Source organism: Zonotrichia albicollis, chromosome 16, assembly GCF_047830755.1.
Source record: "Zonotrichia albicollis isolate bZonAlb1 chromosome 16, bZonAlb1.hap1, whole genome shotgun sequence".
Lineage (NCBI taxonomy): Eukaryota > Metazoa > Chordata > Aves > Passeriformes > Passerellidae > Zonotrichia > Zonotrichia albicollis.
Window position 1 is genome coordinate 14,568,698 of NC_133834.1, and position 16,372 is coordinate 14,585,069.

The window sequence follows — 16,372 nt, forward strand, 5'->3', positions numbered from 1 at the left end:
CTGCCTCAGGGCACTGTGCTGCCTCTGAAGGGCTGGGGGGTTGGTTTGGGGTGCTGCATGCTGTGTCTGATGGCTTTTCTTTCAGAGCACTGAGCCAGGGCAGCCAGGCAGAGAGGTGGGTGTGCCCAGGTAAGGGCTGGGTGCTGAGGGAGCTGCTGGCCCAGGTTTGTGTCCCCTGCTGGCCCAGGTTTGTGTCCCCTGCTGGCCCAGGTTGGTGTCCCCTGCTGGCCCTTCCCTCCCCTGTCCCCGTTCGTTGCTGTTTGACTGCAGGTCTGAGGTGGTACCAGAGCTGAAGCTGTTGTCACAGAGCACAGAAGAGGCTCAGTGAGGTAAAGGCACTGCAGTGTCCCCTGTGTCCCCTCTGGTATCTGCCTCTGCTCAAAGTGGGGACACATCCTGTGAGTCATGACCTGGGAGAAGACAGCAGAAGCTTCCTATCTTTCACTGACCATGGCCATTTCTGATTCTTCTTTATTTTTGCTTTTTAAATTTATTTTTAAACAGCACCAAACACAGCTTGGGGAGCTCTGTTCAGTGGTGAATGGCTCTACCATCCCCTTGTATGAAACCCTGACCCACACATCAAAGCAGCACAATATAAATAATAAAAAATAAATAAATAAAAAGCTAAAACCTGAGGTTTAGAACTAAGAACTAGAGCTACAACTTAGAACTAAGGCTTATCTGCATCCTGAGTGGTGGCTGCAGTTCTGCTCTCCACAAGCTTGGCTGGGTGGGCAGGGAAGCAGCAGCACCTTGGGAAGCTGTGTATTCCTTTTCCAGGGTGTTGCTGCCACCTTTTGTTCCCTGGGACAGCTCCACTCTCTTATGTCAGCTATTCCTTCTTGTAGGGACAAAGTGAGACTCCTCCTGCTGTTGTGTTGAGAGGCTGAGCCTGGGTGTTGGCAGGGTGGTGCCTTGGTGCTGCCCTTGTCACAGGGCTGCTGGCAGTGACAGAGAGGTTCTAACTGTGTGAAAGTGCTGAGTGTCCTACTATGGGTACACAAGGGTGAGAATAAATTTCCACTCAGAAGAAAAAAAAAAACATTTAGGGAAAAGCTGTGAGTTCATTTGTAGAGAAAACTTGCACATTTCTGCTGCAGAATTCTCCTTTTCAGTATCCTTAGATATAGGCATAACTTTGGGGTGGTGAATCCAGACTCACAGGGAATTCTGCTGGTCATTTTCTGCTAGCTCTGACTTGTGTCACTCTGCCTAGAAATGAGACATGTGGGGATGGGACACCTTTGCCTGCAAGGAACAGAGAGCCAGGGGTTCCCTTCTGGATTTGAGAAAAGCTCTCCTGGACACCCACAATCCCTTCTTTAGCTGTTCTTTCTTTTATGGACACTACAAGCAGCCTTTGGGGCCAGCCTTCAGAGAGGGTGTGGAGCTGTGCTGGCCTGGGCAGAGGGGGTGCTGCCATTCCTCAGACCTGTTACCCACAGGGACTGCTGGGGTCTGGGAGAATCCTTTATTCATTGCTGAGGTCTGAAATGGGGATGGAACCAAGACACAGACCTGTTACCCACAGGGACTGCTGGGGTCTGGGGCTGGGAGAATCCTTTATCCATTGCTGAGGTCTGAAATGGGGATGAAACCAAGAGGTTCTGGAGACTGGGAAAGTCCAGCTGGCTTCAGGGGGACTGGAGCTTTCTTTTCTCCTTGTCTTCTATGTGGAAAAGGCCATGAGGATTTTTCTGTTGTCACTTAAGGGCACAGGTGTACTTTTTGTGTCCAGAATTGAAGGACTCAGTGCATGGAAGTGTCATCCTGGCTTGGACTAACAAAATTCTGAAGGAAAGGGGCACTGAAGAATCCTCCTTCAGTAGAGGGGTGTGCTCAGAACCTGCAGGCCCTGGAGTCCTTCCTTGCCTTCCTCTTGTGCTGCTGGTTATTTTTGTTCTGTTAAAAATCAGTCTGAACACTTTGGACAGTCCAGGGAAAAGTTCAGGTTGCCTTTTGCTTCATTTGTGTTTGGCTTTGAAGATCCCAAAAGATGGAAGTGGCTGGTAAGGATCCAAGGGCCAAGGAAGAGTTTCACTGGTCTCAGGTCAGAGCCTGTTTAGAAAATAAAAATTAAAAGGATGGAGATGTTTGAGTTTCTTTTTTTAAATTCTTTTTTCCCCCCCGGCTTTGATTTTTGAAGTGTTTGATCTGTGCTCAGGTGTGCTCAGTGATCTCCTGTGATGTAGGCAGTGCCAAATAAAGAAGGAACTTCATCTTTTTTGCATGTTCAAAGCAGTGTGTGCTTTTGAAGGCTCACAACAGCCCCCAGTGCTGCAGCTCTGTCATCTGGCAGTGCTGCTGGTTGTGAGGGAGTTCTTGTTAAAAAGAGTGGGGATTCCCAAAAAAAACCCCAAATCCCCAGAGTTTGCAGCAGTGCAGAGCAGGCAGTAGAGTAAAACCAGGCTGCTCATGCCTGTCTGAAACTGTGCTGAGCCCAACTTTATATTTAAAGTACAAACTTGAAGGAGTTTGATGCATTTCAGAGCTCTGGGCATGAGGGAGGGCTGGCAGTGCCTGTGTGTGGTGCTGCCATCCCTGCTGGAGCTGTGGAGTGTTTAACCCTTGCTGCACAGATGGATCTGGAGGTGGAGTTCCTGCTGTGCAGGGTGTGTTTGTTCCACAATAAAATCTCACCCCACTGGGGCTTTGCTGTTTTCCCCCAAGAGCTCTCCCTGCTGCACTGAGGTGGTGCCATTGCTGCAGTCCCTGAAGATTTGGTGGCAGATTCCTTTTGGGAACTGCACTTTGCACATTCCCTGAGGAGCCCCATGCTTTACAGGAAGATTTCTCTTCCATTTCCCAGTTCAGGCCCAGCTCAGAAACTCTTGGATGGCTGATCTCCACTGCAGGAGGAATTTTTCTTTCCAGCTTTCAGCTCCCTGGCTCTCCCACCCCCTCCTCTAAATGTAACCCCTCTGTTGCTGATTCCTGCATTAACTTTCTGCTTCCAGCTGAATTCCTCAGGGCTACAGTTCATTTCACCAATCCTGTCTCCATCACTACAATGACCTTTGCTAGCAAATTATTTCTGCAGGGTGGAGGGGGTTGTGTTCTTTGGCAGGCCTGGTTGAACTCAATATTTATCTGAATATTAAAGTTGCTTTTCACTAGATTATCTTTTCTGCTGTTTCAGGTGTTAATGGAGTGAAGGGTTGCCCATCCTGTAGGTAATTGTTGCAGGGCTTTATATTTAATTGTTCTAATGATGGTTAATTGTAACTTTGCTTCGAATGAGAAGATTTTGAGTGGCTTTTACCACTATTTCAATGAAACTGCTTTCCCTTGGGGCACCTTGGCTGTTTTTTCTCAGTGTTTTCTCCTTTCCCTTGCAGCTACATTGAGAAGTTCACAGATTTCCTCCGGCTCTTTGTGAGCGTCCATCTGCGAAGGATCGAGTCCTACTCCCAGTTCCCTGTGGTTGAATTCCTGGCCCTGCTGTTCAAATACACTTTTCATCAGGTACAGCCCCACATCCTCATTTTCTCCAATCTGTTCTGTTATCCAGGGCCATCTTTTTTGTCCCAGTAAACCCAAAAAAAAGAGAATTTAACTGGTCTTACTGGCACTCCCCAGTGGTGCTGGGGATTTGGAGATGGCTTCATGTGCTCTTGGATTTAGAGGTCACAGGTTGCAGCAACAACTGTCTGATGTTTAACTTAGCTTCTGCTTTAATTTTTTTCTAGTCTTTGCAATGGACAATGTGTGGAAAAGTCTCTCAGACTTGCTTGGTTTGTGTTTGGGGATTTTATGCCTTATCCTCAATCTGTGGCTTTCTTGTAGCTTTTAGTTTTTGTATTAAAGCCCCCAAGCCTTGTGGCTTTAGGTTGGTTTTACCTTGCTGTAGAAGCTGTCAGTGCAGCTCAGCCCCATTTATACAGGAACAATGACAAGGAAACAGCTTCATAATATCACAGAATCATGGAATCATGGAATAGTTTGGGTTGGAAGGGACCTTAAAGCCCATCCAGTGCCACCCCTGCCATGGCAGGGACACCTCCCACTGTCCCAGGTCGCTCCCAGCCCTGCCCAGCCTGGCCTTGGGCACTGCCAGGGATCCAGGGTGGGCACCCTGTGCCAGGGCCTGCCCACCCTCCCAGGGAACAATTCCCAATTCCCAATATCCCATCCACCCCTGCCCTCTGGCAGTGGGAGCCATTCCCTGTGTCCTGTCCCTCCATCCCTTGTCCCCAGTCCCTCTGCAGCTCTCCTGGAGCCCCTTTAGGCCCTGGAAAGCTGGAAAGTGGTGTAGCCAGCCATGAGATGGGTCAGCACTGAGACCAGCCTTGTAATTCCTGGTTCCTGCCCTTGTACAAAAGCTCTTGTTCATCTTTGGACAGCTCTGAATCTCTCCAGTGACATCCTAGAACTGTTCCAGTAAGGCAAGAAGCTCTTCCCATGGATTGAAGTGGATGATAACTGCTGTTTTCACTGTGAAATCCATCTTGCCATAGCTTGTGGCACTCATTGGGAATTTTGGTGTCTTTCAGCCTACACATGAAGGTTACTTTTCTTGCTTGGACATCTGGACACTCTTCTTGGATTATCTGACCAGCAAAATCAAAAGTCGCCTGGCAGACAAGGAAGCAGTGCTCAACAGGTGAGGGCTGGGGCTGCCAGGGTGGCACAGCTGGAATCATGGCATGGGTTGGGGTGAGGAACCTTAAAAATCATCCCATTGCACCCCTGCCATGGCAGGGACACCTCCCACTGTCCCAGGCTGCTCCAAACCCCATCCAGCCTGGCCTTGGGCACTGCCAGGGATCCAGGGACTTCTCTGGGCACCCTGTGCCAGGGCCTGCCCACCCTGCCAGGGAAGGATTTTTTCCTGCAGCAGCAAAGAGACTTTGTGGTCACCATGGAAGAGCTGTGAGAAATAAGCTACTGCTTAGAGCAGCCTCCTGTGTGGTTGAGTCCTTTCTTTTTCTAAAAGAAAATCATGAAGTGTAAAAAACATAAACCTCAATGTTTCACACTCATTCACAAGAACTCAGGCTGAGCAGGTTTGGGTAGACAAACTGGCACTAACATGTTTTGTGTGCACCTTGCAGGCAGAGGAATGAGACTTTGTAATCTAAAATAGAACTGGAGCACATTTTAGCACAAATTAGAGGAGGAAACAGCACACGTTGCTTACTTAGTGTTCACACAGCTCCTACAACTAATTAATGAATTAGGAAACAAATTTTATTTAATTAGGATTTAAAATTTCCTCTTTAAAAAGAGGATGTGTTTCTGAGAAATGCAGATGAGACTGGAAGTCAAAAGTTGCACTTGCTTACCACTGTGTGTATTAGCTACAACAGTGGTTGGCAGCTCTTCCTTGGCAGATGCTGACCCTGAAAGGGGTGGGTTTTGTTTGAGAAGAGTCTCTTTGCTGCCACTTTAAAAATCTGGTGAATATCCTGGTGAGTTTTTTGGGTTTTTGAGGTCCATGGTTTGTGCCATGTTTGGTTCTGCTGAATGCAGAAGGAATATTCTTTCCCTTGAGCACCCTGAATAGCAGCAGTTGTTTTGTAAAGCCAGCCTGGCATCATAACCACAAGGAAAAGTGGAACTACTGTAGAGCAGAGCTCCTCCTTTCAACATGGGAGCTGTGGGGTTTGAATTTCTCAAGAAGTAGATTTTGGGTTGGAACTTCATGATTTGCTCCTAACGTGCATGTGGTGCGTGTTGTCTTGGTGTCACCCAGCTTGTGATGGAGCAAATTGTAACAAAAAGCTGTCCCTGGGTCTGTCAGACTCCAAAACCCTAAATAAAGCTTGGGAGTGCTTGGGGCTGTGCTGTTTGTCCCCAGTGGCAGCTCTGACATCTCCACATCCCTGCACACCCTGAGCCGTGGGAACCCTGAGCTGGGCAGCCTGGGAGTGGTGACACCACAGGGCCACTGAGGACATTTCCTGTTCTGTGCTTCAGAAACTCTGCATTTTGTACACAGTGCCACTTTCACCACTGCAGAAGTTGCCAAATGCAAGGTTACACCACCTTGCCCAGAGCTTGCAGCTGCCTGGCTGGTGGCACGGCTGACTGTCACATCTGACACTTGGCTTGCGTCATGCTCTGCGTCTGTTACTCCTTTTTAATGCCTGTTTTTCCAACCTGATTTTCCCTATTAAAAAAATAGGATTTTTTAATGAGACCCCAGCTGTTTTGTGAAGGAGATTTTTTCAAGGAAAAATCAGATTAACCCTGCTTGAAATCCCTGAAGTTTTGGTGTTGTGGTTGGGTGCTCTGCTGGGTGTGCAGCTCGGCATTATTTCTGTTGGCTCTCTGCTGTGCTCTGTCCCTGGCTCCCAAAGGTGCAGGGACATTTCAGTGACATGTTACAGTGCAAGCAGAAAAGGGGCTGCCTTTGTTTCAGGGGAGAAGGGCCTGAATTTCAGTGTGGGGGAGGAGACAGCAGCACAGACATCTCAGGGGTCTCTGAGGTCAGGATGACCCCGAGATGTGTTAGAAAATCTCTTTTTCCCAGCCTGGCAACCGAAGAAGGAGTCAGGATTGTTCTGTTCTGGTTCTCAAGGTTGTTTATTCTCTGTTATCTATAACATTCATTCCCTGGCCTCCTGAGGTCTATTCAGCAGATTGGTCTGTGGCACACTGACCACCCTCAGGGCAGTGTTATCTTTTTATACTGAAAACTACCTGTACATTATTTACAATCATTTTCCAATACCTATCACCTATGTTAGACAGTGTGTTCCTGCTCTAAACCAATCCAAAAGTGCCACCATCACCCAGAAGATGGAGGCTAAGAAGCAGCAGAGAGGACAAGGCACACCCAAATCCCTCCACCTTGGGACCCCAAGCTCCCATTCTAAAAACCCCAAAATTCTGCTTTTCACCCTGTGACAAACTAACTATCATTCTGCTTAAACTTTTGTGGCTTGTAAATCCTCATATAAGGTTGGTTAATTTTTTCCATGGGTTAAAATCCAAGGCACTGGGGTGTTGGGCTCTGTGCCAAGGTCTCTGAGCCCCCTGGCAGGGGTTTGAGCCATCCAGGGCAGTCAGAGGAATTTGCTGGGTTCTGACACAGGCTCAAGGCAGCAACAACTGCTCTGGTTCCTCAGTTCCTCATTCAGTGCCCTGAGCAGAGCAGCAGAGGCTGCTGAGGACAGCCCAGGCTGCAGGAGTCTCTTGGTGCCTCCTGCTTGTGGACACCTGGTGTTGTTCCTGGCAAGCTGCTCCTGCTTTTCCTGTTTTGAACTCTGGGGCCGTTTCTGTTGCTGACAATCCTCCCTTCCCCTTCCAGAGGGATATTGGGTATTGCCAAGGCTGCTTCCTTACAGCTACCTTGTGACCTGAAATGAGCTGATCCCTTGAATCCCAGGCTCTGCTTGCTGTAACTGCTCTGTTTTAGATTTCCCTTGCTGGAAAGGTTTTACCCAACCCTGTGTCTCTCCCTGGTGGCTGCAGGTACGAAGATGCCTTGGTTCTGTTGCTGACAGAGGTGCTGAACCGGATCCAGTTCAGGTATAACCAGGCCCAGCTGGAGGAGCTGGATGACGAGACCCTGGATGATGATGTAAGCTGGACAGGACAGGGCCACCTGCACTGCTGCCACCTGCAGTGGCTTTTCCAGAGCTTGCACTTGGCAATATGGGCTAAACAGCTCCTTCTCCCCTCCCTGCTGTGTGGGGTGTGACAGCACTCACAGGGGTCTGAGGATGAGGGGAGAGACAAGGATCTGACTCCATGTTTCAGAAGGCTGATTTATTATTTTATGATATATATTATATTAAAACTATACTAAAGGAATAGAAGAAAGGATTTCATCAGAAGGCTGGCTAAGAATAGAAAAGGAAATAATGAATAACAGAGTCCAAGCCAGCTGGCTGTGATGGCCATTAATTAGAAACAACCACACGAGACCAATCCCAGATCCACCTGTTGCATTGCACAGCAGCAGATAATCAATGTTTACATTTTGTTCCTGAGGCCTCTCAGCTTCTCAGATTTTAGGAAAGGATTTTTCATAAAAGATATCTATGACAGTGGGGTTTGAGCTGTAAAACAGCTTCAGATGCTTTTCACCCACAGTCACACTGGAGATGTAACCTTTGGCTTTAACTTGGTTCTTATTAGGGGAAGAATTTAGATCCTTGTGTTCTGATTGCCAGAGGTGTTAGATGTCCATGTCTAGACAACCTTGGAATTTAAAGTGTTTAATTAGTTTGGAATTAATTTGCTGGTCACTTGGGAATTTAAATGCTAAAATATCTCTGAAGCAAAAGCTTGAAGCTGTGTCTTGTTGGTGCTTGTGTTTAAGCTTATTTCTCCTAAGTTGATACTGATAAAAATCACCTTGAAGCTGATAAATGTCAAAGTGGAGTGGTGGCCAAAGTGGGGAGGGCCAGAGCCCTGGAAGGGCAGGTCAGCTGTCACATGAGGATAGGTGAAGCAGCAGAGGGAATTTTATCACAAATGGCATCAGACAGAATTTTAAATTCTGGAGTGTTGAAGGCTGCTCACATCACAGCCTCTGAGCTTGATAGCAGCACCATTTCATAAGCAAAATAAATTATTTTCTGGATTCATTTGACACTTGTGTCATCTGGATAATTAGCTGCCATACCACTGTAAAGACCATATTGGTGTTTGGATGCCTTTCCATGGTGATAATCATGTCACAAATAAAGGTATAAATTATCCAGAGCAGTCCTGATGAAGTTGTCCTTATGCTTCCAAAACAGCATGGCAAATAATGATACTTGCAAAACTTCAAGCTTTTGGTATAAAACTTGAAAAGGGTTTTAGTTCATTATTTAAGGACAAAATGAAGTCAGGACAGGGTGCTGTTCATTCTGTTGTTTATGTTGCTGTGTGTGTTTGTTGTTCCATTTTTCCCTTCTCATATTAATGGCAGGTTTGGGCTATGATGGTACAGGCAGCTTCTTTCTCAGTCACCTGTGTAGCTGAGCATGGAAAGAGTCTTTTACTGTTAAAATAATTGTTTAATTCACCTTTAAATTTCTTGCCACTCTTTCCTCTCCCTTCTCCTGCACTATCCCCCCGATTTTATCAATTCTGCATGAAAACAGAACAAATTCTATAAGAAAATAAGTTCCAGTGGAGTGTGCAAGTTACAATTCTCTAAGATCCTGTTTGTGGGGGGGGTTTCTCCCTGCTGTCCCTCCCTTGCCAGGGGAGCACAGAGCTTTGGGGAGCCAGGGAAGGGCAGGCAGTGCTCACCCCATGTCCTTCTGTTTGCAGCAGCAAACGGAGTGGCAGCGGTACTTGCGCCAGAGCTTGGAGGTGGTGGCCAAAGTCATGGAGCTCCTGCCAACTCACGCCTTCTCCACACTCGTAAGTCCTGCCCCTGGCCAGAGTGCCACGTGGAATCAGCACCAACTGCTGCAGATTTTTTTTGACAGATGTCTCAGTGCCAAAAAAAAAAAAAAAAAAAAAGACGGAAATTTGGGGTTGGATGCAAAACTTGCATCCAAAACTTGGCAAACTTTGCAATGAGAGATTAGAAATTGAAGAGAAAGAATTGTTTCTTTGGCTTTGTTGCATTTCCTGGTGTGTTTTGAAGAGAGTGGTTCAGTGTCTAAGTCCAGCTTGGAGGACACAGAAATTCCCACCTCTGGAAGTGTAAACATTTGGCAGCAACCCCTCTGGGCTGTTTGTCTTGGCCTTTATCTCAGAGGCAGGGCTGTGAATTGGGCAGATAAGTGTCATTGTTAGGGCTTTAAAGAGAGTGGAATCTTTATTTTAATTAAAGGCTAGATAAAAAATGCTGGAGAGAGGCCTTGGACTATTGGGAAGCAGATCTGATCTGGATAAGTGCTTCTCTTCAGCTGCTGTCACCACCTTTGGTGGTGTAAAAGTTGTCTGGGCTTGTAGCATGCTATTAACAATTTTGAGGAGGAGATCTTGAGGATAGAAGTGTGGCCCAGAATTCAGAGCAGTCCAGGTGGGGTTTTACTGGGCGAGGAGAAAGGGAAATAACAGCAGTGAGATCTCAGCAAGTGCATTAATCCTGCTGGGAACACTGCACAGCTCGACCTCAGAACTGTATTCCCAAGGAGCAGAGAAAACTGGGCTGCTGCAGAGGCAGGAGATGCCTGACCTGAAGTGCCTTTGCAGTTGCTGTTTTTCTTGAGGCAGGGAAGCAAAGCCTGTCACTAGCAGGAGGGAACAAAGAGAGGCTGCTGTGAGTCACCGAGGAGCAGAGCAGTGTTCAGGGAGCAGATGGATCAGATGGAGCCCAGCATGTGGCTTCCTTGGAGTAACACATCCACATGAGGAAGGCTCTGTGGTTTTTTAAACTCCCCTCAGGCAGTTATGCAAAGACACTGTGCTGGTAATTAGGCACAGCATGTTGGTAGGGAGTGCTTTCCTGAGCCCTGCATTGTTCCTTCTGGGGGCTGGGGGTGTGGGAGCCTCTGCAGCAGTTGCCAGGGGCTGCAGGGCTGGTGGGTGCAGTGGTTAGTTCAGGGAGTTTGGCAGTGGCAAATAATGAAAGCAGTGGACAGCAGCTGCCATGACTCCATCCCATGCTGGGCAAGGAAAGGCTGCAGCTCCTTCTGCTGATGGGCAAGAGAACTTCCATAGAACCAACCTCCATTTTCAGCCATTTTCCCCAACAGAAATTAAATAGAGCTGTGCCAGGCTGAAGGGGTTGAGAAAGATGGTTTAGCTGAAGTATGAGCAGGACCTGGCACGTTTGCTGTCACTGCTGAGTGATGGAGCTGGGCTGACACTCTGCTCCCACACCAGGGTGCATGAGGACTGTGGTGTTTATTCCTTTGGCTGTTTTCCCCATGGAATTTCACTGCAGCTTGCTGCACTGCTTCCTTCTGTACCCTGGTAGAGGCACTGAACTCAACTTTCTGGTTGCATAATATTTTGGGAGCTTTTTAAGGCTCACCTTTTGAGAAGGTGACGCTTGCAGGTGAGGTGGGTGAGCACAGACCTCCTGCACCTCAGACTCTGCCACTCCTCTGCTCCTTGGCCTGGGTTGTGCCTCCAGCTGTGTGTTCCTGCTGTGTGCCCTCACTTGCACTGTCAGACCATTATCTTGTCAGGCTGATTGCTGGGGTTAGAGGCAAAGGAGAGCTGCCACAGGGAAGGACCTTCAGGGGAGTGATCTTTGTTTTCCTGACAGCTGTCAGGACCTGGGGAGTTGTGGGATGCAGGATCAGCCCAGAGCCCACCCTGCCCTTCTCCCAAATGTCTGTGTGAAGGCACTGGGGAGAAATGAGAGCACTCTGCTCTGGCAGAGCAGTCAGTCATTGGGTGTTACTGCCTGCCAAGCCCCAGATCACAATCAATTCTTCTCTTTTCCAGTTTCCCGTTCTGCAGGATAACCTGGAAGTGTATCTGGGGCTCCAGCAGTTCGTGGTAACATCAGGAACAGGTAATAACCACCCTCTAACACTGTGCTCCTCCCTCTTTCATCACTGCAAAACCACTCCAGACCTGCTTTGGTGGTGTTTTTTCTGTATTCACTTGATCCAAACCTGTGTGGCGCCTCATGGCTCAGTAGTTAAACTCCAGCAGCAGACAGAAATCTCATAATATGATTTATTTTTATTGTTTTGTATTTGAAATGAAGATACCAGAGGTGTTAAGAGCAGGTGTGCAGCACCAAATGCTACAGCTCCTTCCTGAGAAACAAGGGAGGCAGCAGTGGTGAGATCTACCTGAGGGCAGGCTGTAGTTTAAGGAAATACTGAAATTCCCTGGTGTGACCAGGAAAGGAATCTGTCACATCTCCAATACTGCTGGACATGGCAGAATGGTGACTGTTGTATAGCCAATTCTAGAAAAAATATTCCCAGTTTTAGGATGATTTCAGCCCTAGGATAAGCAATGTGTGGGGGTTTAGTGCTGTGTTAGAAGCTGTCCTGGGGGCTGGATCAGCAGCACCTCAGTGCAGCTCTGGATTGAGCCCTGGGTGGTGGCACAGAGTCCCAGAATGGGTCTGGAAGGGACAACAACTTCCCTGCTCATCCCAGAGCACGTGGCACAGGATTGTGTGTTTGCATTGATGGCACAACATGGAGAGGTTGCTGCTGAAAGCTTGATCTGAGATTAGATACAGTCAGTGGAAAGAAAATCTGATTTTCTTCAGAAGATGGTGTTGGAGAACACGAGAACATATTTGTTTTTTAGTAGAAGTTCTGCAATGTTTGAGCCCAGGTGTCCACACCTGAGCAGCAGCAGGAGGATTGTGTGGGGCTGGAAAACCTCATTAGCAGATTGTTTCTTGTACCTGAGAAACATGGAAGTGCACAACACACCTCACACCGGAAGTGAGCTCACAAATTCTCTGTCCCAAATCTGCTGCTGGATCACTGGAACTGCAGCCAGCAGAGGGAGTGAGGAAATCACCTTCTCCATGTGGAAAACCAAATTCTCCATGAGAAAACCACCTTCTTCATGTGGAAAACCACCTTCTTCATGTGGAAAACCACCTTCTCCATGTGGAAAACCACCTTCTCCACATGGAAAACCACCTTCTTCATGAGAAAACCATCTTCTCCATGTGGAAAACACCTTCTCCACATGGAAAACCACCTTCTCCATGTGGAAAACCACCTTCTCCATGTGGAAAACACCTTCTCCACATGGAAAACCACCTTCTTCATGAGAAAACCACCTTCTCCATGTGGAAAACCGCCTTCTCCATATGGAAAACCAACTTCTCCATGAGAAAACCACCTTCTCCATATGGAAAACCACCTTCTCCATGAGAAAACCGCCTTCTCCATGTGGAAAACCAACTTTTCCATGAGAAAACCACCTTCTCCACATGGAAAACCACCTTCTCCATGTGGAAAACACCTTCTCCATGTGGAAAACCACCTTTTCCATGTGGAAAACCAACTTCTCCATGAGAAAACCACCTTCTCCATGTGGAAAACACCTTCTCCATGTGGAAAACCACCTTACCACCTCCACGTGGAAAACCACCTTCTTCATGGGGAAAACCATCTTCTCCATGTGGAAAACCACCTTCTCCATATGAAAAACCAACTTCTCCATGAGAAAACCACCTTCTCCATGTGGAAAACCACCTTACCACCTCCACGTGGAAAACCACCTTCTTCATGTGGAAAACCATGTGGAAAACCATCTTCTCCATGTGGAAAACCATCTTCTCCATGTGGAAAACCACCTTACCACTTCTCCACGTGGAAAATCACTTTCTCCCATGTGGAAAACCATCTTCTCCACCTGGAAAACCACCTTCTCCAGAGCTGGGAATGCTCCTGATGGCAGCAGGAAACAGAAAGGCTCCTGTTTGTGGAGGCATTAACTCCATACAGAAGGAAATAAGGGTGTAAAAGGCTGAAATAGTCATTTACATCTTTATCAACCCTTGAGGTGTTGTCAGAAGAGCTGAGCTTCCTTTCCAAGCTCGAGTGCTGCAGTGCCTGAGCCAGTGCTGCCATCTGACCTGTGGCCCAGAGCTAGTTTCACAATGGAATTAGAACAACCTTGGCACTTGCTGTCACTTTGTCACCAGGTTTCCCATCCCAGGGGCAGCAGGATCAATCCCAGAGCCGTGGCGCTCTCCCCTTGCGCGAGCAGCGATTTCCAGCTCTGGGGGCAGCCCTTAGAGAAACTCAGCTGTGTGGCTGTGTGGCTGACGGGCTGTGGTGTCCCTGCAGGTCACAGGCTGAACATCACAGCAGAGAACGACTGCAGGAGGCTGCACTGCTCGCTGAGGGACCTGAGCTCGCTGCTGCAGGCCGTGGGCCGCCTGGCCGAGTACTTCACCGGGGACGTGTTCGCCGCCAGGTTCAACAACGCGCTCACCGTGGTGGAGAGGTGGGTGCAGCTGTGCCTGCAAGGGAGGGCACCAGGAGCAGGCTAAGAAGGGTTTATTGCTTAGAGAACAGCATCTCAAAGCTATGAGGTTTATAAGGCAGCAAGCAGTTGGCCATAGTCTAAGATGGCCCCAAGTTCTTTGTGATAAACTCTAGAAAGTTTATAAATTTCTAATCTAATGAACAGTCACCTATCTCAGTTTGGAAAGCCAGGTGTCTGCTAAGGAAGGCAGGAGCCTCCCCTGAAATGGAGAATGTAAACCCTCCCCATCCCTCTGAATTGCTGTAAATTTTAAATTAAAGGGCTTTCAGGTAAAAAATATGGGAGCAGGAAATAACAGTTCTTTAATAGGGAAGAAAATAAAAGGATAAAATAAACAATGCAGTACACTAGAACAGCACTGACAGAGTCAGAACTCAACCTGACACCCTGTGGGTCAGGGTGTTGGTGGCAGTCCCATTGGGATTGTGGCTCAGCCCTCCTGCAGTGTCAGGGGTGGTTCTGCTGGAGCAGGGATCCTGTAGAAAGGTGCAGTCTCTTCCTCTGAAGATCCAGGGGAAGAAGAGGCAGCTGCTGTTCCTCTGGGAATCCAGTGGAGAAGCTGTGCTGGTGTTCCAGAATCTCCAGAATATATCCGGGTAGCAATGCTTGGCTCCTCCCTCTGGGCTCCCATCTCCCAATGGGATGCTGTAGTTCTTATCAGCCATGCAGGGACATTCAATAGCTGTTATCAGCAATGTCCCCTCCCGAGGGAGGATTGTGGAAGAGATGAGAAAAACTATTCACTTGGCAAAAGACAACTGCCATACAGCTGGTAATAGAATACATCTTTCCTTGCAGCCTGGAACATCATCACAGAGTGTATTTGGCTTTTCTGATCTGTCACCTTTACTTCTTTCTACTGCAGTGTATCCACATTATCAATGTGGATACTTTTGCCCAGTAAGGTCTGAATACATGTAGTCTCATATGTTGTGGTGTTGTGGGTCTCAGAACGAGGTGAGAGATGAGAATTTGACTCCATGTTCTCAGAAGGCTGATTTATTATTTTATGATATGATATGATATGATATTAAAAGAGAATGATATACTAAAACTATACTAAAGCAGGAGAAAGGATGCATCAGAAGACTAAAACAAGAATGATAATAAAAACAGGTGACAAACTCAGACTCTAACCCTCACTGACCTGTCACCTTTTGATGTAGCTGGTTTGAGGGGGCTCCCCGGGTTGAACTTTGTGATCTTCAAGGCCTTTTCCAGCCTCAGTGTTTCCATGATTCTTCTCTTAAATGAAAAGACCTGTGACAGCTGAAGGGGCAGATGTTTTATTATCCTCTCCTAGATACTTAATTAGCACATAGTGACAAATGGGAGAATTTCAGGCTTTTACACACGTTTTGTGTTTTCATTTCTGTGCAGGAGCATCTCACTTGTCCCATTTTACCCCAAACAGTGCAGTAGCTCTGAATTATTTTAAGCTAAATGGTCAAAATCTCATTTGTGTACTAGCTAAATATCCACTCAGACTGGGGAAGAGCTGCACTAGCTCAGGTGCTGGGGCAGATTTGTACAATCCCTTTGCTGCCATGTGTGTTTGCACCTGCAGGTTGGTGAAGGTGACGTTGTATGGATCCCAAATCAAACTGTACAACATCGAAACCGCCGTTCCCTCCGTGCTGAAACCTGACCTCATCGATGTGTGAGTGGGGCTGCACAGGGTGGGCAAGGCTTGGAGCTGCTGCTCAGACCCCTCCTTGGCAGATCCTCTGGGAAACAGCCTCCCCAGCCCTTGGCAGCTCCCCAGGAAAGCAGCTTTTTCAGCTGAGGAAAGTCAAAGCTGCTGCCAGCATCATTTTGGATCAGTCTTTGCTCTAATGGAAGCACCCAGGTTGTTTAAGGGAAAACATGTTTGTGCTGAGAAGGAAAAGTGTCCCTTAAATCAGCTCTGAGAGCAAACTGGGATTGTGCCCTGTGCTGGTGGCTGTAAAAGCAGGGTAATTAATGAGGAAATAAGTGTTACAACAGTGGTATTTTAAAGAAATGGATCCACTGTGTAATGTGTAGTTTATTTATAAATGCAGTTGATGGATTTTTTGCTACCAAAGTCAGATCTGTGGCTCAGGTAAAAGAGCTTTTTCCCAGCTGAGGGTTTCAAATCTTTGTCTTCCAAGACAAACATTACTCTTGCAGCTGTGCAAGCCATTTCTGGGACAAACAGCTGCCAGCCAGGCACTGTCATTCAGTGTGAAATCTTGGTGCTGCTGGTCACAGATCACCTCCCTCTGTGACAGATTTGTAGGGACCCTCCCTTGCTGAGGCTGTGCACACAAACCTGTTCCCTGCCAGCTGGAGCTCTGTGAGCAGAATTTAAGGTTTGAACACTTGTTCTGGTTTGTAATTGCACCTTCAGCAGCTCCTTGAAGACCTCCTCTAGATTTCACCATATCATTGTATACCTAATGGGATTTCTCCTATTAATCCCAAGTTAATAGCACTGAAATTGGTGCAGGTGATCTTGTTGTAAAGGTTTTTCTGGTTTACAATAATTGGGGAGGTGTTTTCTGTCAGCAAGGGTTCACCC

The 16,372-nt window shown here is 47.5% G+C and overlaps 1 protein-coding gene and 1 long non-coding RNA gene across 3 annotated transcripts in view; both read left to right on the forward strand.

Moving 5' to 3' along the window:
* Positions 1-16,372, forward strand: part of XPO6 (exportin 6) — a 64,267-nt gene that overhangs the window by 34,305 nt on the left and 13,590 nt on the right. Inside the window, exons 8-14 of one of the 2 annotated variants that reach the window (XM_074553211.1) lie at positions 3,342-3,468; positions 4,497-4,606; positions 7,423-7,531; positions 9,220-9,312; positions 11,299-11,368; positions 13,629-13,788; positions 15,398-15,490. In XM_074553211.1, the coding sequence (XP_074409312.1) occupies positions 3,342-3,468; positions 4,497-4,606; positions 7,423-7,531; positions 9,220-9,312; positions 11,299-11,368; positions 13,629-13,788; positions 15,398-15,490 (762 nt within the window). The remainder of the gene's footprint in view (positions 1-3,341; positions 3,469-4,496; positions 4,607-7,422; positions 7,532-9,219; positions 9,313-11,298; positions 11,369-13,628; positions 13,789-15,397; positions 15,491-16,372) is intronic. The other variant, XM_074553212.1, reaches the window with a different exon arrangement.
* On the forward strand, positions 9-1,063 carry LOC141731053 (uncharacterized). Its single transcript, XR_012582964.1, has 2 exons — positions 9-164; positions 211-1,063. It is a non-coding gene; the product is annotated as an uncharacterized LOC141731053 (long non-coding RNA).